Consider the following 14,758-nt stretch of genomic DNA (forward strand, 5'->3'; position numbering starts at 1 on the left):
ATTTAATTAGAATTGTTACATTATTATTAGCATAATTTTTAAACTTAAACCTTTCAAATCATTTATTTAATTGCAGCCTTTAATTTTATCTTGGGCATAATATTAGAATAATAAAGTCAGACTTTTTACAGTGAAAGATAATTATCATCTGCCTGCTGAAAAATTCAAATTTCTAATTTAACTGGATCAAATTTCATTTGAATTTCATTTCAAGAAGTTAAAAGTTTATCAAATACATTCAAATTTAATTTAAAGACTTGCCTCCATTTCTGCTTTGTCATTTCCACATTTATACATTTGAGAACATAAAAATTTATGTTCATGTAATTTTTTCTTGCTCTCTCCTACCACAAGAAAATGTTTTTCATTATCATCTTGGAATTTCCAGAGGAGATCCTTCAACTGTCCAAGAACAACCTTTTCTTTAATGATGTCTAGCTTCTGAACATCATCAAGCTGTTCTTGTAGCAATGCATTTTCTTTCTGCATATGTCCTAAACTTTCTTGGATGGATTCCTCTTTGACAGCATATTGTTTCAATTTTTCTTTTTCCATTTGAAGTCGTTCTTGAAGCTCCTTTACCTTATGTTGGGCCTGGATTAATTTGCTCTGTGTGCTTTCTAAAGTTAGAGTCTTTTCTCTGAGGGAAGCGTATAAAAGGGAGAGCTCATTTCTTGTACCATTAACTGTACTTTCCGCATCAGAAAGCTCTTGAAAAAGGACACTAGTGTTATCCCTTAGACTAGACAACTCAAAACTTAGTGTGTCCTCTGAATGAAGCCAATCTTGTTGAAAGCTATGGGCAAGGTCCACTTTTAATGTCTGACTTTGTTCATGATCATGACCAGCAAAACTCAGATGAGAATAGCATGATTCAATTTTAGTCTCTGATCTGACTCTGTTTTGTTTTTCATTCTCAAATTTAGAGTTCAGCATTGCATTTTCTCTTGTAAGAATCTTTATCTGTTCACTCAATTGGCATATTGTTCGTGTTAAAGCTTCTTTATTGTCTTTTAATTCTTTGTTAAGTTCATTCTTTTCTTCTAAAATTTCATTTTCTTTTAAAAACAGATGAATTATTTTTTCATTATCTTTAATTTTTCCTCCTTGTGCCAGTTCCAGTGCAGCAACTTTTTTCTTTAGGCCATGAATTTTACATTCCAAATGTTTTTCTCTTTCATGACTATCAGCAACCTAAACATAATAAACAGAAAAAGTGCAAGTGATAATAAAATGATGCTTCTGATTTTTCCTTGATAATGAAAAATGAACCCAAAATACAAAGAATGATAGTATATTTGAAGAAAAAATAAATTGAGGGAATTTCATAACTCCATTTCTCCCCAAAGAACAGACATTAAAAATGCTACATCAGTCAGAAGACTACTTAGGATATTCACTCTTCAAAACAAATGGACATTTCATTATATGAATTAACACCGATTTTACATGCTCTGTCTGACTTTCAGCATATTTTTCCATCCTTTTCTGAATCCATTCTATTCTACACTGACATTTCGTAATATAGCCTTTTAGAATTTACAACGTATTTTTCCTGCATTATCTCCTTTAAGCCATACAACACACATATGAGAGATGTAGCCATGTTATTTATCCCCATTTTACAGATGAGGATATAAGTCATAAACTGTTTGACAATCTGCTCATTTTCACAGAAATAGCATTAGAAGCAGTATCTGACTTCACGTTGCTTCAAACTCCAAATCTACACTCTTTTACAATAAGTCATTTCTCCTTAGGTGTTGAAGAAGTACTGTTGTCCTACATTTAGTCTCCATCCTGATAAAATTATCTTAGCTGTAGTCATAATAGTGTTTAAATTTCTTAGTGTATACAACTTGAGAACAATCTGTTCTCTGATAGCTCTGTAGCTTTGTCATAGCATGAATGTGTTGGACCTTTTAGCTCTTATCAAGTCCAGAACTCTCATGTTAGGCTGGGGAAAAGTGAGGTCCAGAGTAACAGTCTGCAGATGGTAACTTCACCCTAACCATTGCTCTTTTAATAGTCATTTTATTTTATTTTTTAAAAATTGTTCACTATTTTATTTTATTTCTCCAATTACATTCAAAGAGAGTTTACAATCTTCATCCATATACATGTTTATGAGTTCCATGATTTTCTATCACCCTCTCTTCATTCCTTTGTCTCTAAGATGGCAAACAATTTGGTAAATGTTGTATATGAACAATCATTTGTAACATATTTTCATATTAGTCATGTTGTGACAGAGGAATTGGAACGGGGTGGAGGGAACCATGAGAAAAAAGAAAAAAACATAAAAGAAGTTTTAAAATTTTTAAAAGTTTAAACAAATATGCTTTGCTCTGCATTCAGACTGCTAAGATTTTTCTCTGGATGTGGGTGGCATTTTCCAAAACAGGTCTCTCCGGACTGTCTTTGATCACCCTACTGCTAAGAAGAAATGTATCCTATGGAGCTGATCATCTGATGTTGTTGTTAATATATACAATGGTTCTTTTGGTTCTACTCAATTCACTGAGCATCAATTCATGCAAGTCTTTCAATGTTTCTCAAAAATTTGACCATTCATGATATCTTATAGAATAATAGTACTCTATAAGATTAAGCCATACCACATTCAACCACTCCTCAAGTGATGAGTATCCCCTCAATATCCAATTCTTTGCCACTAACAAAGAAATGCTATAAAGATTTTTGAACATGTAGGACTTTTCATTTTTTGATCATCTTGTTGGAATATAGAACGAGCAGTGAGTATTGCTGGATCAAATGATTTTCAAAGCTTTATTTTCCTTTGCACATGGTTCCAAATTGTTGTCTACAATGATTGGATCAATTCACAACTCCATCAACAATGCATTAGTGTTCTCAGCCTGGCCAATATGACCAGAAAGGACAATGATCAATGTTGGAAGGGATGTGAGAAATCTAGGAGACTAATTCAGTGTTGGTGGAGCTGTGAACTCATCCAACCTTTCTGGAAAGCAATTTGGAATTACGCCCAAAGGGAAACAAAAATGTGCATACCCTTTGATCTATCAACACCCTCAAAGAGATTATGAAAAAGGGTAAAAACATCACTTGTACAGAAATATTCATAGAATCTTTGTTTGTGGTGGCAAAAAATTGGAAATAAAGTGAATGTCCTTCAATATGGGAATCACTTAACAAACTGTGGTATATATAAATATATACATACATATATATATATATATATATATATATGTCATAGAACACTACTGTTCTATTAGAAACCATAAGGCATGGGAATTCATGGAAGCCTGGAAAGAGGTGCATGAATTAATGTTGAGCAAGATGAGCACAACCAGAAAAACACTGTACATCCTAACAGCAATGTGGGGCTGATGATCAACCATTGACTTGCTCATTCCATCAGTGCAACAATCAGGCACAATTCTGGCTATCTGCAATGAAGAATAACATCTGTATCCAGAGAAAGAATTGTGGAGTTTGAACAAAGACCAAAGACTATTACCTTAAATTTAGGGAAAAAACCTATATTATTATATATGTTTATTATTATTATTAATATTATTATTATTATTATTATATAAATTCGCTATCTCTTATACTTTACTTTTTCTTCCTTAGGGATATGTTTGCTCTCTCATCACATTCAACTTAGATCAATGTATACCATGGCAATGTAAAGACTAACTGAATGTCCTCTGTGGGGGGTGGGAGGAAGCAAGCAAGAATGGTGGAAAATTGTAATACTCAAAATGAAATCTTTTCAAAAAAACAAAAATAAAAAAATGCATTGTCATACAAATTTTCTCCAATATTGACCACAATAGTTATTTGTCATCTAGGTCAATCTGATTGATGTGAGGTGGTAGCTTAGAGTTGTTTTAATTTGCATTTCTCTAATCAATAATGATTTGGAGAATTTTTTCATATGACTATAAATAACTTTAATGCCAGTGCATATACTTTGATTATTTATCAGTAGGTTAATGAAATCTTATGAAACTGATTCTATTCTGTATATATTTTTGATATGGGTCCTGTACCTGAAATGCTAGCTGTGAAAGCAGTTTCCCTGTTTTCTGAATTCCTTCTAATCTCGATTGAATGTGTATTATTTGCAGAAAATTTTTCAGTTTATCCCATTCTCAATCTCTTGTTTGGTCATAAACTTCTCCCGTATCCATCAATTAGACAGATAGACTATTTCTTGGTTTTCTTAATTGTTCTATGGTATCAGACTTTATGTCAACCATAGTTTGTTATAGATTGTGATATGTGGGTTTATGCCTTGTTTTTGCCTTATTGCTACCTAGTTTTCCCAGAAACTTCTGCAAAATAGTAAATGTTTTTCCCAGAAGTTAGCATCTTTAGATTTATATTGCTAGATATTCCTTCATTCAAAATCCTCCACAAATAAAGGGAAAACTCTTTATCATCTGTAAGAGATATTGTGACTTTTATGTATTTATGACATTTTCCTAAATTTCCTAACTCATTCAACTTGTAGGTAGTTTGACAACAGAGTAGTATTGACAACAATAGAAACAAGAAGATCTGAGATACTTTAAAAACCTTATATGACCGCAACCTCACAACAATTTTGTGGGATGAGCACTACATATAATTATTTTAGAAATGAGTAACCAGGTTAAGGGAAGTTTTGGGACCTGTCCTGGTTCATATATCTAGCTAAGAGACAATGGATGCATTCAAAGTATTGAGAAAAATTTAATTGTTAGTCATTGTTATAGTTTTAAGTTGTTATGATCTTAGAGTATTATTATATATTTCATGAAGCAAAGTACAAATAATCTTGATAATCTCACTTCTGGCAGCTCTATAGAGGTTTATGATTTGATTCCCCCAAATTATAAAAACATGCTATTTATTGTACAATTTTGCATTGATTAAGTAGGTAAAAACATTTTAAAATTTCCTAACAAAATACCATTGTTCAGAAGAAATCAAATACCTCTGTAAATACAAGAAAATACCACTGAGGTCCTACTCTACTGACTCACAGTAGAGAAGAGGTAACTTTGGGGGTTCTGACAGAGTAAGGCAATGGTACTACTTCTAGGGTAGAGCCAGATGGTGGTGTAAAGCTAAGAATTCTGAAAGCTTTTCCTGAAAGAACTTTTCATGAAGCCTCTACACAGACCATGAAGCTACAGGTTCCAGAACTCAAGATATCATTGAGGAAGTTTGGTAAAAGTCTGTGTTACCTGGGGTGTGTAGGGGAGTATAACCCAGAGTAGGTAGAAGAGCTAGAAAACTGGAAGAGGGCCCTTAGCCAAAGTATGGTTCAGGTTGAGGTTCAGCAAACCAACATTGCAGCAGATGAACAGTGAGGATCCCAACACCAGCTCAGCAAATGAAGTTTGAAGCCTGGGAATGCTGGTGCAACAGAAGGGACTGGGTTGGGCTTCTTGATGCAGGGAACTAACCACTGCATAAGCAATGCACAGGCAAATGATAAACCAAGGATCAGATCTAGACCCCAGCACAAAAGAGCTTGAGATTTTACTCCCTGTGCCCTAGGAGGAGGGGTCAACTATAAAAATGAGTAAAAAAAGGGGGAAGAGGAGGGTACATTTACAATAGAAAGCTACAATTCTTATAGAGATGATAAAAACACCATCTCAGAAGAGGAAAACTGTGACAAATTGTCTACATATTAAGCTGAAAAGTTTATAAATTGGTCTAAAATCCCAAAAGAAGTACTTCAAAAACCAAAGATAAAAGGAAAAAGAAAAATGGAGAAAAGAAATGCGAGCTATGCAGAGAATTATGAAAATTTCGCTGAAGAAATTAACTACTTTCAAAGTAAAAATGACCAACTGGAAAAGTTATTACATCATCAAAGAGAAAATCTGATCAACTGCAAAGAGAAAGATAAAAACCTAATTGAATAAAATAAAATTCTAAATAGAGAAACAAAGGACTCTATGACTCACCACAATTCCATTAAACAAAATCAAAGCCCTGAAAAATAGAAGAAAATGTAAAGTACTTCCTAGAAAAATAACTACTTAAAAATAAATCCAAGAGAGATAATTTATGAATTATTGCTTTATCCATTGCTCCTATCTAAAGCTCATATCTAAAAAAAGAGCCTGGACAATATCATGCAGAAAATTATTAAGAAAAACTGTCCTAATACTCTTGAACAAGAAAAAATGATATTTGAAAGAATCCACTGATCACCAAAAAGAAAGAGATCCCAGTATAAAAATTAAGAGGAAAATTTTAGTCAAATTTCAGAATTCTCTGATAAAGAAAAAAATCCTCCAAATTGTCAAAAGGAAGTAATTTAAATATCACGAAATTATAGACACAGTTATACAGGACTGAGTATAACATTGTGGAATATGATATCCTTGAGGGCAAAAGAGCTTGAAATACAACCAAAAATCAATTGCCTTGCAAATTTTTATTAAGGATGGACTTTCAAAATTATCTGAAAAAATATTTCAGAACTGAATAGAAAATTCTGAAGTATAAGACTCAAGAGATACATAAAAATGTAAATGTAAAGGGGAAAACATTTCAATTAATAGCATTATGCTGTACATATCTCTCTTGAGAAGAGAATATTTGTAACATTAGAAAATTATATTTCTTTTGGGAGAGGTAAAGGAAGCATACTTAGAAGGTATGAGTATATATTGAAAAAGATGATTTAGTTGAAATTTTAAGCACATTGGGGTTGAAAATATTTGGAGGAAGTGGACTTAGAGGGTGGGTGTAGGTATAAATGGATCATGAAGCAATTTTGCCTTTACAAGACACTTTAGCTTATGAATACTGAATTTCTATAGAGGGTACTTGAAAAGAGAGCATGCTATAAATTAATTATAATTTCATGATGCTTATATGGCTATTGAGAATTGAATTTCTATTGGGAGACTTGAGAGGAGTGTACTTGGAAAGTGGCTGTGGGTATGAAGTACCTCTGAGATAATCATATTTAAAAATCAATCAATCAATCATTTAACCATGGAGAATTGTGCTTCTATCGGAGCAGATAAAAGGATTCCATCTTAAAGGAGGTTGTGGGTGTAAGACAGGTATAAAACAATGCATGAAAAGAAGGACAATACCAGGAAAAGGTGAGGCATCAGAGTATTACAGCACATGAACAGACATAAAGACCTATTGTGGTAGAGCAAAAGAAGGAGTGTCTGAGTACTGAGCAAATCTTATACTCAACAGATTCACCCCAAAGAGGGAGTAACATTCATTCCCAAATGACTTCAAAATTTCATCCAACTGGGAAGGGGAAAGAAAGGGAAAGAATTGTTTGATAAAAAACTCAAAAGGTAATGTAAAAATATAGTTAAAAATAAAAAGAAAAGGAGAAAGGGAAATGGAAAGTGGAAAAGCCTGATAGAAAGAAGGGCTGCTCAAGAGGCCTAAGTCTGAAGAAAATCATTAATGAGGTGGGATAAGGTGAATGGAAAAATTATGAAAAGCAGAAGAAAGTATGGAGGGAAATACTATATAATAATCATAACAGAAAATGGGAAAAAGATGAACTCTTGCATAAAACGGAAGGTGGGTAGCAGAATGAATTAAAAACCAGAATCCTTCCGTATGTTGTTTGCAAGAAACATGTGTGAGACAGAGAGAGTGATTGGTTCTTGTCCTCTGTTATTGAAGAATACCAAAATGACATCAAAATGTTTGACACAAATTCCAGTGTGTCCAAATGTGCCTGATCAGACTAATATAAGCTCTGAGTACTCTACCACAGGTCAGGCACCAGTAATCCATGTGAACAATCGGGGTACTTAACATAAATGTATATAAGTCCCATTTTCTTTGAACTACTTCAATTCTGCCTTCCTCTTAGAGTGCAGCACCCTCACAGAGGAATGCTTGAAACGCCAGATGGTCCTATGCCATAGCTTTCCATGTTGAACAATAAATTTTAAAGTGTTAAGAGAGAACTTTAGGCTGTCCTAGTATAACTATTTTGACCAACTTGTGAGCTATTGCTCTGTCTGAGTTCTCCATACAATAGTCTTTCGGGCAAGTGTTCTCTGGCAATCTAACAATGTGGCCAGCCCATCATAGTTGCTCTCTCTGTAATGATGATGGAATGCTTGGCAGTATAGCTCAAGAAAGCACCTCAGTGTCTGGTATCTTCTCCTGCCAGATGATCTTCAGAATCTTCTTAAGACAATTCACTGCTACACTCTTACCAATTATGTGTTGCCTTACTTTTCCTTCCAAAGTCACAACAAACTTTTCCTGCCAAGAGAGACCTCTAATTTCTTGACATTCATTCTTCTAGTGGTCATTGAAGTAGAGAGATCCACACCAGGAAAAGGGAAAAGGCTACAGCAGAACATATTATACTTCAGCTGAAGTTAAAAAATAACTGGGAGTGTAGCAACCCTGATCTCACACAAAGAAAAAGCAAAAAATAAAAGGGGTAAAAGGCAGAACCAAGATGGCAGCATTAGCTACCATCTTCCTGGAACTTCTCCCTATTGACCACTAAATGAAGCCTCCAAAGAAGAGGAGAATACACTTAAAGCTGCAGATCCCATTAAAAAAAGACAAGATCAAAACAAGTTTTCAATGGTCTGACATTGTGGAGGATCTTCAGTGAAGGTCTGTCTCTTCAGGGAGAAAAAGGGTAGTAAAACCTAGCTAGGCAGGAGAGCTGGTCAGCAGCTTTTAGCCAGAATGCAGTCCAGGTCTGGACAGAATGACAACAGCAGAGGTCCTGGCAGTTAGATAGCAAGCCAGCAGGGAGCCTACCAAGTCCAAACAAAGTCTGAACCCTGTGAATACTGGGATAATAGATAGGGCTGGGTTGGGAAATCCATTGAATAGCCAGACCCTCGATATATAAGGAGGGAAATAAACCTCTGTAAAGGCAATACTGGGCTGCATAGGCAACATTTTGGTCAATGACAAGCTAGGGAACAGACCCCCAACCCCAGCATAAAAAGCTTCAGTCTATACTCCATTTACCCCAATAGAAGACACAAAATCAAAATGAACCAAATAGTTAAAACAGCGCTAATCACAGAAACCTACTATTTGGATAGAAATTATATAAAATCCAACTTAGAAGAAAGCAATGAAAAAAATAACTTACTCAAAGGAGTCTATGAGTTGGACTCAAATCACAACCTCACACAAGAGTTTGCACAAAAAATTCAAAAACCAAAAAAGAGAGGAAGAAGAAAAAAGAAAAAAAGAAAAAGAAATGAGACCCAAGCAGGAAATTTATGAAAAATTGGCCAAATAAATCAGTTCCTTTAAAAAGTAAAAATAACCAATTGGAAAAAAGAATGTAACTCTTCAAAAAATAAAATCAGCAACTGGAAAAGCAATGCAACTCATCTAAAATTCAAATTGAACAACAGGAAAACTCCATCCAACAACTGGAAAAGTCCAAATCTCTAAACAATCAACTGGAAAGGGAATGGGACTCAGCAAAAAATAAAATCAACCAATAGTAAGTGGAAACACAAAAATTAACTGAAGAATATAAAACCCTAATAATTAGAATTGGATCAATAGAAACCAAAGAATCCATGAGATTACAAGATTACCACAAACAAAGCAAAAAGACTGAAAAAAGTGAAGAAAAAATGAAGTACCCTGTAGGAAAAAAACAAAACAAAACAAATGACTATTGAAATTAGATAAAGGAGAGAAAATTTACGAATTACTGGCATACCAGAAAATCTAAATCAAGAAATGAGCCAGCAAAATATCTTTCAGGAAAAACTGTATATAACTGCTATATCAAGAAGGCAAGATGAGCATTGAAAGAGTACACAGAAATCCTCCAGAAAGGTGACACCAGGAGAAAAAAATTCCAAGGACTATCAAAATAAAATTTTAGAATTCTCAAATAAAAGAGCACATCCTGCAAGCAGCAAAAATGAACCAATTTAAATACAAAGAAAAGACAATCAAACTTACACAGGATTTAACAGCTACAGCACTGAAGGACCAGAACATCTGGAATAGCTAGCACATTTCAGAGGACCCAAGGACCTTGGATTACCACCAAGAAATGACTACCCTGCAAAATTCAGCATATTCTATCAGGCAAAAAAAATGGAGAGCAGGACAAATGACTTCCAAAATTGCCTGATAAAAAGATAAGAATGGAAACAGAGAATTCAATCTGCAAATATAAGACTAAAGAGTTACATAAAAAGGTAAATCAAAAGGGGTTAACAATGTTACTCAGGATTATTAAATTGTATACAGCCCTAAAAAGGAAGGTAACACTTATATCTCTTGAGAATTTTATTTCTCTTAGCATAGTTAAAGGGTTGAATATGGTTTAAAAAGATTGAATTTAAAGGATATGGGTATGGCTGGTTCTTGCTCTATTGAAAAATACCAAAATGAAATATTTCTATGTTGACACAAATAGTCCAGGTGAAAAGCTGTGGTGTATATTCTAAAATTATGTGTCCCATGCTTCCTTTGACCTACTTTAACTCTTAGGGATTGTTCATGGAGTTAAGTATATTTTCTGCTGAGAGCATCCTGTGTAGCCTTGAGCAATTGTCTCCCTTAATCTTACAATTAACTGTAAAGTTCCTAAGAGAGACCTTCAGAATGTCCTAGTACTTAGAGTAAATTAGAGACTCTGTATTTAATTAAGTCAGAAATGCCTTGAATTTATTAGATCCTTAGAGATTTTGTAGTGGCATGAGGGCAGAGAGTGGGAATGTACTTAGAATAGTTGGACATAAAGAGATTAGGAAGTGATTTTGTTTAAATCCATACAAATTAATGAGAATTCAAGTACTATGTTTCTGGAATGAAAGAGGAATATTGGAGTGTAGGAGAGAAGATGCTTGGGTGGGGAACAAATATTTCATGAAATGACGTGGCTTTGCATGATGCTTTGGCTCCTGAGAACTGTTGTGTCCATGGAGGGTACTTGAAAAGTTGATAAGGTAAAGTGACTTTAATTTGATGTGATTCATGATTGGCAAAGAAGAAGCAAAGCTTTCACAATTTGCAGATAATCTGATGGTATACCTAGATCCAGGACCTGAGAAAGTCATCTAAAAAGTGCTTGAAACAATGAATAAATTCAGCAAAGTAGCAGGATATAAAATAAGCCTACTTAAAACAGCAACATTTCTTTATATAACCAACAAAGTCCAAGAGCAAGGGATATGCATTTAAAATAATAGCTGACAGCATTAAATACTTGTGATTCTACCTCCCAAGATACACCCAGAAACTGTATGAACACAATAATTACAAAGCACTTTTCATATAAATAAAATCAGATATAAACAACTGGAAAAATCTCAGTTGCTCATGGTTGGGTTTACCTAACATATTAAAAATGACAAATCCACCCAAATTAAATTACTCATTCAGTGCCATATCAATGAAACTCCCAAATAGCCATTTTTCCAAGGTTGAAAAAAATAGTAACAAAATTCATATGGAACATCAAAAGGTTAAGAACATCAAGTGATCTGAAAAAAAAAGTAAAGGTAGGTAGCCTAGCTCTACCAGATCTAAAACTCTATTTAAAAGCAACAGTCATCAAAACTTCCTGATTTTGGTTAAGAAATAGAGTAATGGGTTCATTTAAGTGGCATAGTGGACAGAATACTGACCTGGAGTCAAAAGGACCTGAGTTCAAATCCAGGCTCAGACACTTAATAATTGCCTAGCTATGCAACTTTGTTCAAGTCAAATAACCCCATTGACTTATGGAATAAAAAATGGAGTAATAGATAAATGCATTCAGATACGTTTACAAAGAACAGTGTAAAAAACTATTATTTGTCTAATATAGATTAGTGTAATCTTACAAATGCAAAGACAATTTTCTGGGATAAGAACACACTATTGTTCAAAAAAGGTAGGGAAAAATAGAAAACAGAATGGCAACATCTAAACACAGGCACGTATCTCCAACTTTATATCAAACAGAATTCAAAATGGGGGCAGGATTTTTCCATAAAGGCATTATCATAGACTAATTAATAGAGCAAGAAATACTCAATCTATGTAAGATCTATAGAATGGAGAGAAATTTATGAACAAGAAATAGAGTACTTTATAAACTGCAAAATGGATGATTTTGACTATATGAAATGAAATAATTTTGAACTAATAAAATCAATGCTTCCAAGATTAGAAGGGAAAAAAAAGCTGGGAAATAATTTCCACAACTAGAGCTTCTGATAAAGATCTTATTTCTAATATGTAGAGAACACCATCAAATTTATAAGGTTACAAATCATTCCCCAGTTGAAAAAATGGTCAAAGAATTTGAATAGAAAGTTTTCAAATGACAAAATCAAAGCCATATGTAATCATATGAAAAAAATGCTTCAAATCATTACTGATTAGAGAAATGCAAATTAAAACAACTATGAAGTTATACCTTACACATATCATACTGGCAAAGAAGACACAAAGGGTAAGTGATCAATATTGGAAAGGTTGTGGGAGGAATGGGTATTAATGCATTGTTGGTGGAGTTGTAAAGTGATCCAACCATCGTGGAGAGCAATATGGAACTATGCCCAAAAAGTAATAAACCTTATCATACCCTATGATCCTGCATTACCAATACTAGCCTTATATACAGAAGAAATCGTAAAATGAAAAAAGTTCCACAGGTTCCAAAATATTTATTCATAGTAGCTCTTTTTGTTGTGGTAAAGAATCAGCAATTGAGGGGAAGCCCATCAATTGGGGAATGAACAAGTTATGGTATATGAATGTTAATGAGTACTGTTGTTCTATAAGAGACTATGAATGATCAGACTCTAAGGAAGCATGGAATAAATTACAGGACCTGATGCTGAGCAAAGGGAGCAAGACCAAGATAACATTTTTCTTATTAATAACAACATTGTGAGTTGATTAACCATGATGGGTGAAACTCCTCCCAACAGATCAGAGAGCTAGGGCAACCCAAGGAGATCTGCTATAGACAATGTTATCCTCATCTAGAGGAAGAAAAATCAAACCAAATCCAAAAATCCTGCAGAATCTGAATGAACACTATATTGACTTTTTATTTTTCATTTTTTCATTTTTTTTAAGTTTTTTGCAAGGCAAATGGGTTTAAGTGGTTTGCCCAAAGCCACACAGCTAGGTAATTATTAAGTGTCTGAGACTGGACTTGAACCCAGGTACTCCTGACTCCAGGTTCAGTGCTTTATCCACTATGCTGCCTAGCTGCCCCTACATTCACTTTTTAAAAATTTCTCTTTATAGCTTTCTTTCCTACTCATGCTTTTCTTCTTTTTTTCCTTAATCTTAATTTCACCTACAGAAAATGACTAATATTTAAACATTTTGAACACAAATGTATATATACTGCCACTGAGGAGAGAAGGGTGGGAAGAGAGGTTGGAAAATAATTATGCAATTTAAAAAGAATGCATATGCATGTGGATAAATGTTGAAATACTAATCCTGGGGTGGCTAGGTTGAACATTTGATAAGAGCGCTGGCCTTGCAGTCAGGAGTACCTGAGTTCAAATCCGGCCTCAGACACTTAATATGTGCCTAGCTGTGTGACTTTGGGTAAGCCACTTAACCCCATTGCCTTGAAAAAAACTAAAAAAAAAAAAAAAGAAAAGAAAAGAAATACTAATCCTGGGAGACCCTACCTTTCCTCTGTCAGAATTAGATAAACCTAGTCACAAAGTAAACATGAAGAAAGTTAGGAAGCTGAATAAAACTTTAGAAAACTTAGACATAGTAGATCACTGGAAAAAACTGAATAGGGGTAGAAAGGAATATACCCTTTTCTCTGCAGTTCATGCCACCTACACAAAACTTGATCATATAATAGGGCATAAAAACCTCACCATCAAGTGCAGCGGCAGAAATATTAAATGCATCATTTTCAGATCTATCCATCACATTTAAAAAAAAATAATGAAAGAGTTATGGAGACGAAAGAACAAAAAGTTGACATTGCTCCCATTAAAGCAAAACAGGACTGGGGGGGGCATAGAAGCCCCAGTCTATGGTATCCCTTCTATAAAATTAGGAGGATGGTATGAACAAGTTGCAGGAGATTACTAAGGATTTACTTCAAACCACTATTGAAAATAAATGAAAAATTTGAAATTTGGCATTGGGTGAACTTTTGTTTTTAATATGTTGAGCAATGATGAATGTGAATGAATAAATTCTAGTAATGTATTGAGCCTTATTTTAGAAATCTAAGTGAAATTTATTCTTATTTCAAATACTTGTATTTTTTTTCTCTTTCATGAAACAGGAGAGAGATAAGAAGACAACTTATTATCATTTATTTTTTTAATCCTTAGTCTCTGCTATGGAAAGACACATGAATGAAATCACTTTAAAAAGGAAGAAAAAGTGGTTTGTATATATCTGAGGTGTTTCCTACTACCTAGCTGAACTGCTTTCTCCCCTTAGGGATTAGTGAAATTAATGACCCACTCCCTCAGTTTGAAAAGAGCAGAGTGATTGTTGAGAATCAGGGCTTTTGTTCAGTAGGAGTACACACAGGTCTGTGGAGGCATCACTTAATTCAAAGAAAAGGAGCCAAAAAGGGGGTGGAACTAGGCAGCACAGTAGATAGCAGACTATCCCTGGAGTCATGAGGACCTGAGTTCAAATCCAACCTCAGACTCTTAATAATTACATAGATGTGTGACCCTGGGCAAATCACTTAACCCCACTGCCTTGCAAAAAAATGAATAAATGAAGAAAGAAAGAGAGAGAGAGAGAGAGAGAGAGAGAGAGAGAGAGA

At 34.2% G+C, this 14,758-nt stretch overlaps 1 protein-coding gene across 1 annotated transcript in view; it reads right to left on the minus strand.

The window, feature by feature from the left end:
- Window positions 1–249: 249 nt before the first annotated feature.
- The window catches only part of LOC141504031 (uncharacterized), an 89,168-nt gene continuing 74,659 nt past the window's right edge, over window positions 250–14,758 (minus strand). Inside the window, 1 exon segment of the mRNA XM_074208868.1 lies at window positions 250–1,194. Within this exon segment, the coding sequence (XP_074064969.1) occupies window positions 250–1,194 (945 nt within the window).

Source organism: Macrotis lagotis, unplaced genomic scaffold (assembly GCF_037893015.1).
Source record: "Macrotis lagotis isolate mMagLag1 unplaced genomic scaffold, bilby.v1.9.chrom.fasta BILBYCTG032, whole genome shotgun sequence".
Taxonomy (NCBI): Eukaryota; Metazoa; Chordata; class Mammalia; order Peramelemorphia; family Peramelidae; genus Macrotis; species Macrotis lagotis.